Genomic DNA, 9,332 nt, shown 5'->3' with positions numbered 1-9,332 from the left:
GTTTTTTTTTTTTTTTTCCTGGTCTTTTAGTTTCAGGGCAGAGCTGCTCAGATTTAACAACTCGTAGACTTGGAAGAGGGAAGTGGCAAACAGGAGACCATACTTTGGGATGGGGTGGGGCCAGAAGTAAAAGTGTGCTATTTCAAGGGTGGAGAAGCGTGGAACTATTGCTTTGCACCAAATTTCTGTAGGATGGGGAATTGGTTTAGGGTGTTTTTTTGAGGGGGGGCGGAGTGTTCTAAAATGGAGAGAATTTTCCGAAAAGTGTTCTGGGGGAGGCTGGTTAGGAACCATGTCCTTATTCAGGCCCCATGGAAACCCCTTGGGCTTGATTGGCAGGGTATTTTTCCCGCACTTCAATTTGGACCAGTAATTTTGGCCTCTAGGACCCTGGTGGGCACACACAGCCAGCTTCAGGCCTGCCCCCACGCACTTTCCAAGAGAAAGTGTTCAGAGAGGAGGGCAAGATGGTGTGTTTATGCCTGCTTGGAGGATTTGGTGACCTGGTGCTGTGCTGGCAGGCTGTGGTGTTTGTCCGGTGCTGAAGCTGTTCGCTGGTAAAGGGGTAGCTGAATGCTGGGTGTTTTGTGTCAGCGTTGTGACTTGTCCTCCGGCCCTAGGTTGGCTGAAGTGAGTGTGCCGGATGCCCGCCTGTGAGTCCCTCTCTGCCAGGGCGGCATGGGGTTATCAATGCTTCTGTACCCCCTGCATGCTGGCCTGTGGGAGTGTGTGTGTCTCCTAGGAGGCGTGTGCTAAACTGAGTCTGAGTCCAGACTGCTCAGGTCTGGGCCTCGCAGCTGGGAGCGTTTACAGCCGGTTATAAAGAGTTTGTTTGAAGCTCCGCTCAGCCTGGCCAGGAATTTCCTCAATTTCAGCAATTTGGGCTTTAAAAGAAACTCCCAGAGCCCACCCTCCTGCACAACAGGGGCCCCTGCTAAGCCCAGGCACAGAGTCACTGCGATGGGGTCTCTGCCCAGGGCTGAAGAGAGTATTGGGTCTGGGATTGGAGTAGACCCCACTAGCTTTACAGTGCCTTCTACCCAAGGATTGAGCAGAGTCACTGGGCTGCAATTTAGGGTTCAGGGTGCGGGGGTGTTCCAGTGGGGTGTCAAGAAGGGTTTGACAGTACCACTTCAGATGGGAAAAGCTGCCCCCGGGCCTGTCTCCCTGGGGCCCCCAGTCTTATAATTGGCTGGCGCTGCCCCATGCCAGTCTGACCGCACCCAGGCCCTTGCGCAAGAGAGGAAATGAAGCAGCGCTCTGCGGGCAGGGAGGGCGTCAGTGCTGCAGAGAGCACCACCCCACACTTAGGCCTGTGGGCAGGACACAGATGCCCTGGAGTGGGCCTGAGAATCGAGGAGAGGTCCTGAAAGGCATTCCAGCCCTTCCCACGTCTCTCAGCACCAGCCCCTCTGGAGCCCCCCACCTCCAGTCTTGAATAGACTCCCGAACCCTTTTCCCCATTCCTCCTTTCAAAGGGGAAGCTTTCTCCAGCTGGATTCTTATGCTAATTGAGCAAGTGTGTGCTGGGGGCTGGGGAGGGCTTCCCTCTGTTGCGGTTGGTGGCGGTCTGTGGAGCTGTCTTAGAACCCTCACCTCTGGGCAGTCTTTGGGTCCTTCTGGCTTCCTTAGGGTGGGCTTGTGACCTGGTGGGCTGCAGAGGATTAGAAGGGAGGAGCTATCACTGAGGTACACTTTTTGAACACTCATTGGTGAGGCTTTTAGAGATTTCTTGAAATGTATGTACCCCTGAAACCTCTGAAAATCAGTCCCACGCTCACATAGGATTTACTTAGCAGCCTGCTGTACACAGCATGTGTTGTTTGTGCTCTTTCCTCCCCCAGGCCTACCTGAGATACTTGTGAACTGAAGTCAGGTATTTTTCAGAGGTAGTTCAGAAGTGAAGACTGCCTCACAGAGGGTCCAGAACTAGGTCCCCTCCTCCACTGTCACCTGACTCTACAGTTTGCCACCACCTGAACAGGTGCTAGACCTGAGAACCTGAGCAATTACATCAGTCTCCCTCTTCCCCAGCCCTTGTCTTCCTCAGCCACTGAAGTCTGGTCACAGAACCTGAGGGCCTTGGCTCCACCATCACCTGGCAGTGTGGCAGTGAGCCTGGCATGGCCCCTGCCTTGGCCTCAGTTCCTTCAGGTGTGAAGTTAGACTGTGCCTGTCCTCTGGCTTCCTCTCCCAAAACCTGTGCCCCATGTTCTACACTGTTTCTGTGGCTTCTGGAGAAAAAAATTTGGGTGGTTATGGGGGGGCACCGTTTGAGAAAGAAAAGATGATGGGTTATTTCTCCTGTGCCACTTCAGAGAAATGAGGTCCTCTTCTACCTAGTGAGCATCCCTGTATTTCATTCAGGCAGATGCCAGCTTCAGGTGGCCTACAGTTGCCCTATCCACCCCACATATGTTTCACCCTTCCCAAAGAGGAGGGTGGTAGGAGACTGACAGGCATCTATCTACCAGAGTCACAGGGAGTGCTGAGCATTCAGAGTGCTGGACCCTAACTCTTCTACCACATTCCCTTTTTAGGGGAAACTGAGGCCTACAGGAGTTAAGAATGGCTTTGGGCCAGGGATTTAACTCAGCGGTTTGTGGCCTGCCTTGCAAGCGCAAGAACCCGAGTTCAATCCCTGGTAGGAGACTGACAGGCATCTATCTACCAGAGTCACAGGGAGTGCTGAGCATTCAGAGTGCTGGACCCTAACTCTTCTACCACATTCCCTTTTTAGGGGAAACTGAGGCCTACAGGAGTTAAGAATGGCTTTGGGCCAGGGATTTAACTCAGCGGTTTGTGGCCTGCCTTGCAAGCGCAAGAACCCGAGTTCAATCCCTGGTAAAAAAAAAAAAAAAAAAATTGGCTTTGAGTCTGGAATTTGGAGATGTGCGCTGTGCCATGCAGAGCTAGGGCTGGTGTTGTTGTGGAAAGTTGTGGGGTAGGCTTGGGTCCCAATGAGCTGCAATGACAGTGGCTGCCTGGGACTTCCTGAGATTGTCCACTGAGGACTGGTGTACTGTGGAGGCTTTCATCAGTGGGCCAGAGGGAGAAGTGGGGGTATGTGATAAGGGGTTTGTGAGGGGCTTTCCTGACCCTCATACCACTGCTTCCCCTGCAGCGGTGGAGACACAGAGCACAAGCTCAGAGGAGATGGTTCCGAGCTCAGAGGAGATGGTTCCCAGCTCGCCTTCGCCCCCACCACCTCCTCGGGTCTACAAGCCATGCTTCGTGTGCAATGACAAGTCCTCTGGTTACCACTATGGGGTCAGCTCATGTGAAGGTTGCAAGGTGTGTAATGCTGGGGTGGGTGGATTGGGGACCCGGGGTTACCTGGGGAAGATCAGAGATCAGGAACACAGGTGCTGTGTGTGGAGCTGGAGGGGATCCCTGGCACCTAAGGTGATTAATAGATGCGGTCAGGCCTGAGGCAACCTGTATGGCCCATGAAAGGTTGGTATTCCCAGTATCCTTCAAGACATTCCACCTACCCCCAACTCCAGGGCTTCTTCCGACGAAGCATCCAGAAGAACATGGTGTACACGTGTCATCGAGATAAAAACTGTATCATCAACAAGGTGACCAGGAATCGCTGCCAGTACTGCCGGTTACAAAAGTGCTTTGAAGTGGGCATGTCCAAGGAAGGTAGGCTCCTATAGCTGATCTGGGCAGAGCATTCCATTCCTACCCTGTGGTTGTCTGTCTTCCCTCTGTCTACCCCTAGTTCCCTGACTTCTGAGACCTAGCCTGCCCTGGGGTGCTGTCTCCTCCCAGACCAGCCTATTTGACTAGCTCCATTCAACCAGGAGGCCCCACCCTTTCATTCTACCCACTGCTCTGAAGGAGTGAAAGGAGGTTAGGGTTTCACAGTCCCTTGTTTCTTGGGGAAGAGGGTGGGCTTGCCAGTTCCCTCCCCTCCCCTGTTCCCTTTGCTCAGCCAGAGATGGCTATGGGGTGGCCTCTCCTTTCCATCCCCCCCCATTGTGCTGCCAAGGCTATAAGTGGATATCCTGCCCCTGCATATCCTGCCCCCCTCTCCCCAGCTCCTGCAGGGTGACAGGAAGGGCAGGATGGAGCCGAATGGCCTGGGGAGGGAGCAGGGGCTGCAAGCCCTGGGTGGGGCTGGGGAGAGCCAGCCTGGGAATAGGACCTAAAGCAAGAGATAGGGGAACTGAGGCACTGTCCTTTGAGAGCTGGTGCTCTGGTGTGAGGGACTAGATATTCATGGCAGACTGAGCACATTAAGTTAGGGAGAGGGAGGACATCACAAGGGAGGCTCTGAGGCTCTTAACCTTCTCCTTGTGCCTCCACCCCTAAGCTGTGCGGAATGACAGGAACAAGAAGAAGAAAGAGGTGAAGGAAGAAGGGTCACCGGACAGCTATGAGCTGAGCCCACAGTTAGAAGAGCTTATCACCAAGGTCAGCAAAGCCCATCAGGAGACCTTCCCCTCGCTCTGCCAGCTGGGCAAGTACACCACGGTGAGGAATGAGCAGAGACCCACTGAGGGCAGAGGACTGTGCCCTTTGGGGCTGGGTGAGGGCTGTGTTGGAGGCTCTGATCTGGTGCTGAGGACAAGGAAGGAGAGGAGAGCCTGAGGTGTTGGCAGAGTGGAGAGCTCGATGGCCTTCTTTTGTATTCTAACCTTAGGTCCTTCTTCCCTGCAGAACTCCAGTGCAGACCACCGTGTACAGCTGGATCTGGGGCTGTGGGACAAATTCAGTGAGCTGGCCACCAAGTGCATCATCAAAATTGTGGAGTTTGCCAAGCGGTTGCCTGGTTTTACAGGGCTCAGCATCGCTGACCAAATCACTCTTCTCAAGGCTGCCTGCCTGGACATCCTGGTAATTTAGGTCCCATGGGTTCTGCCACAGCCTGGTCTTCATATGTAACTCCTTCCCCAAAATCTTTCAGCCTCCTGAAGTCTTCCCACATCTCTACCCAAGGTTTTCTGTTTTAGCCCTTGCCCCCAGATCCTTTTCCTAGACTTTGTGTGTGTGTGAATGTGCACGCACATATGTGTGGTATTGAAGATTGAACCTAGGGCCTTTGCACTGAGCAGCTACATTCTCACATCTTTTTATAGTTTTTATTTTTGAGACAGGGTCTTGATAAGTGGCTAAGTTGCCTAGGCTGGGCTTGAAATTTTGATCCTCCTACCTCAGCCTCCCAGAGTGCTGGGAGGTGTGCAGCATCACAGCCGTCCTGATTCTAGGCTTCTGGACCCCTTGCCTTGCTCTGGTTTCTGCCCCCACCTCCGGATCTTGTGCCTCTCTGCCTTCCTCTCCATGCCTGCTTCAGGTTGCAATATTGGGACCTAAGTTCCTCACTAGCCTTTTATTCCCTCTTTTTCCCCTCCCTTTATGAGCTCCTCCCAGAGACAGCACTAACCTTCTCCCTGTACCCCCAGATGCTACGGATCTGCACAAGGTACACCCCAGAGCAGGACACCATGACATTCTCCGATGGGCTCACCCTGAACCGGACCCAGATGCATAATGCTGGCTTCGGGCCTCTCACAGACCTCGTGTTTGCCTTTGCTGAGCAGCTGTTGCCACTGGAGATGGATGACACAGAGACGGGGCTGCTCAGTGCCATCTGCCTCATCTGTGGAGGTGCGAGGGTGCCCCCTAGCGTCTGTTTGGGTTCCTTTCCCATCATATTCCACACCTGATCTCTGACCAGGTGGGGGACCTTGGTCTTGTGTCCTGGGATTGTTGCACCAAGCCCCAGCCACAGACTTCTCAGATCCTCTGTAGACTTCCCAGCAGCCTAGAACAGAGGACTAAAAAAAAAAAAGGGGGAGCAGAGCCCAGGGGAGTTGAGATGCTAGGTACTGTGCTGAGATAGGAGTGATTTATTAGAGAAAGCTCCTCGTTGAATGGGAGAAGGTACAGGGTTTAGAGTAGAAGATATAGCCTGATGGGGCTCAGGGACAATAGAGAAGGGGCTGAAGGGACATTTTGGGGCCTTGGGGTCATAGGACAGGTACCATTGGGGATCAGCCACCTGTCACTGTGTCCTGCCCCTCTCATACCACTGTGCTTGTGCCCATAGACCGCATGGACCTGGAGGAACCTGAGAAGGTGGACAAGCTTCAGGAGCCACTGCTGGAAGCCTTGAGGCTATACGCCCGGCGCCGACGGCCCAGCCAGCCCTACATGTTCCCAAGGATGCTCATGAAGATCACCGACCTCCGAGGCATCAGCACCAAGGGTTAGTCACGAGTGAGCCTTCACTGTCTTTCCAGGGCTGCAGGTCTCCTGGGCCACATAGGTGGATAAGCAGAGACAGGAACAATGTGACTGAGAACCAGGTAACCTACATCAGAGATCTAGTTTGGCCTCCTCCTAGTGGGGAGACTTTGGAAAGTTCCTTTCTTTTTTTGGACACTGTGAGGTATTGAATCCAGGACCTTGTGCATCTAAGCACCTCCCCTACTATTTTATATCTCATTTTCCTGTTTGTAAACTGGATTCTGCTTATTCTTGTCCTGTATACTAATTGTGAGGACTAAATTACTCCAAATACAATATGCTTAGAAATGTGAATTAGCCACCCATGGTAGTGCATGACTGTAATTCCAGCATTCTGGAAGGATCAAAAATTTCAAGCCCAGCCTGGGGACTTTAGCAGGACCCTGCCTTAAAAATAAAAAACAAAAAACAAAAAAGAGTTGGGGACTTAGTGTAGCGTACAGGTCCTGGGTTCGATCCCTATTACTGCAAAAGAAAAAGGAGAATAAATGTGAATTAAAGCCAAGTGTTTTGGTTTGTGCCTATAATCCCAGTTACTTGGGAGGCTGAGGCAAGAGGATCAAAAGTATAAGGCCAGCCTGGGAAATTTAGCAAGACCTTGTCTCAAAATAAAAAATAAAAGGAGCACAGGGCCAGGGATTTAGCTCAGTGGCTCTGCCACCTGCCTCGCAAGTACAAGGTCCCGAGCACAATCCCCAATACCAAAAAAAAAAAGAAGAAGACGAAGAAGAATCTAAAAATAAAAGGAGCAGGGTATCATAGTGCATGCTTGTAATCCTAGCACCCTGAAATGAAAGGTTGAGGCACGAGAAATGAAAGTTTAAGTTCAGTCTTGGCAATTTATTGACTTAGTGAGACCCTGTCCCCCAAAATAAAAAGGGCTGGCAGAGTATTTGCCTAGCATGTGTGAGGTCCTGAGTTCAATCTCCAGGTTCACAAGAAAAAACAAAGTGAATTAAAAGTTCAGCTATAGCAGGACATGGTGGCATGTGCCTGTAATCTCAGCAGTCAGGAGACTGAGGCAAGAGGATTACTCATTCAAGTTCACGGCCAGCCTGGGCTACATAGTGAGACCCTGTCTCAGACAGATGAATAAAGGAACAAATAAGGAGGGCTGAGCATATAGCTTAGTGTGAAAGGGGGGTTAAAAAGGGAATGCAGATTTAGCTCAGTGGCACCATGTTCCTCGCAAGCCCAAGGTTCTGAGTTTGATCCCTGGTACCCGCCCCTCAAAAGAAGTTAGGGAGCTGGTCTGAAGGGCCATGTGCTTCTGCCCTCCCTAGACTCTTTGCCTCTCTGTTGTAGGTGCAGAAAGGGCCATTACTTTGAAGATGGAGATTCCAGGCCCAATGCCCCCGCTAATCCGAGAAATGCTGGAAAATCCTGAAATGTTTGAGGACGACTCCTCACAGCCTGGCTCCCACCCCAAGGCCTCCAGTGAAGATGAGGCCCCCAGGAGCCAGAGCAAAGGAAGCCGGAGCCCCCAGCCTGACTAGGGCCCCTGACCTCCTCTGTGTGGGGTTGGGCTTCCGGCAGCAGACTGACCATCTCCTGGACACCACCAGTGACTGGGGGAGGACCTGTTCTGCCTTCTCACCACCCTTCCAACAAGCTCCTTGTTTTGCCAAAGTTTCTGGGGGGCTGGTGCCTCCATGTTCATCCCTTCCTGCTCTGATGGCTCTGCTCCTGTCCTGGGAGCCTGCCCTGCTTCCATCAGGAGAAGGGACAGAGGAGTGAGCCTGGGTATGAACTATAAAATCTCATCACTGCCCCTCAGATACCAGGGTCCCAGGTTCCCCAGGCTAGGAGGAAGGCCCTGTCATCCCATAGCCCCTTCCTCTGCTGGGTGCTTGGGCCTCTGGGAGCAAACAGGAACACTAGAGATCATAACGGGGGTCCAGGTGGGCTGAGCCCACCCTCTTGCCCCTGCCCTTGGTGCCTAATGCTGTGTGATGCATCTACTGGTGCACGCTGCCCTTGTGCCCAGTTCTCACGCCAGGTGGGGGGGCAGGCTGGGCCCTGCATTTCTGGAGTGACACTTGAGAATGAAAAGGATGCAGGTCCATTCTGCACCTCTTTGCTGGGGTGCAGTGTTTACCCATACCTTCCGTTATAAGCCCCTCCCCCAGCATTGTCAAGTGCCTTGGGCTCCTCCTGACCCCCATCTCAGCCATTGGGCAGGGACCCTCTACACTACAGAAGGGCCAAGGATCCCTCTTCTCCTAGTGCCTTCCACCCTTAACCCCCAGAGCAGCTTGGCCCAGGAGGGGAGTTGCTGCTTAGCTGATCCCACCCTGACCCAGAGGAAGCCTCTATTTATTTATTAGCTTTTGTTTACACCCTGGAATGACCCTTTCTCTAGGGGTCTTGGCAGGGGGGCCCCAGGACCTCTGTGACCCCTCCTTCCTCCAATCCCCAGTTTGTATTTAGCTGCCAAATAAGATTCCCGCTGGCTCCCCTTTTTCTCTGGGGGGTCAGGGTGCTGTCCCCGCCCCTCTGTTTACATCTCCCCTCCGTCCCTCTGTATCGCGTCTGCGTATTGCTGAGTTTTCTATTTTTGCAAAATAAAGTGATGGAAACTCATGGGATGTGGCTCCCTCTAGGTGTAGTAGGGGAAGGAGTAGTAAGGGAAGTGGCCAGCTGAGCTGGAGAGGGTGCTGGGTGGGAAGGGAGAACTCCTAATGTGCCAGGTTTTGCAGCTTTCTTAGGGGAGTACAGAAAACAAGATGAGTACAGAGGGAAGGAGGGGAGCCCAAGGGCCAACCACCAGTGGAGTCCTGTGGGACCCCATGGGCCTTGTGCTACATGGTGTGCATATCTCCCCATCTCTGGAGAGGCTCCACTCAAGCTTCATTCGGTGTGCATGGTTGTTCCCAGGCCCTGGAAGAGAAGAGCCACAGCCTGCATCTAAACTACAGCATTTCTGTGTGATACCAGCCTCAATGAGCACTCACCCTTTGGGACCCTCTGTACCCTACAGCTTGCTGCTTCCACCCCTACATCTCGCAATCTCCTTCACTCATTCCCAGGGACCCGCAGTGACCTCCTAGCATCTCTCCCTCCTCACCTTGTAG

The 9,332-nt window shown here is 52.8% G+C and overlaps 1 protein-coding gene across 3 annotated transcripts in view; it reads left to right on the top strand.

The window, feature by feature from the left end:
* The window catches only part of Rarg (retinoic acid receptor gamma), a 17,176-nt gene extending 8,365 nt beyond the window's left edge, over positions 1-8,811 (top strand). For 2 of the 3 annotated variants that reach the window (XM_033763653.1, XM_010609303.2), the window contains exons 2-8: positions 3,125-3,294; positions 3,507-3,648; positions 4,322-4,482; positions 4,669-4,845; positions 5,412-5,616; positions 6,059-6,217; positions 7,564-8,811. In XM_033763653.1, the coding sequence (XP_033619544.1) occupies positions 3,125-3,294; positions 3,507-3,648; positions 4,322-4,482; positions 4,669-4,845; positions 5,412-5,616; positions 6,059-6,217; positions 7,564-7,754 (1,205 nt within the window). In that variant the 3' untranslated portion in view covers positions 7,755-8,811. Of the gene's footprint in view, positions 1-2,034; positions 2,155-3,124; positions 3,295-3,506; positions 3,649-4,321; positions 4,483-4,668; positions 4,846-5,411; positions 5,617-6,058; positions 6,218-7,563 lie in introns of all 3 variants that reach the window. The other variant, XM_033763654.1, reaches the window with a different exon arrangement.
* Positions 8,812-9,332: the final 521 nt, after the last annotated feature.

Source organism: Fukomys damarensis, unplaced genomic scaffold, assembly GCF_012274545.1.
Source record: "Fukomys damarensis isolate Sample0158 unplaced genomic scaffold, DMR_v1.0_HiC HiC_scaffold_15, whole genome shotgun sequence".
In the NCBI taxonomy this organism is placed as follows: Eukaryota; Metazoa; Chordata; class Mammalia; order Rodentia; family Bathyergidae; genus Fukomys; species Fukomys damarensis.
Note: the sequence above shows the minus strand (reverse complement) of the source record. Positions and strands in the feature narration are given on the sequence as shown.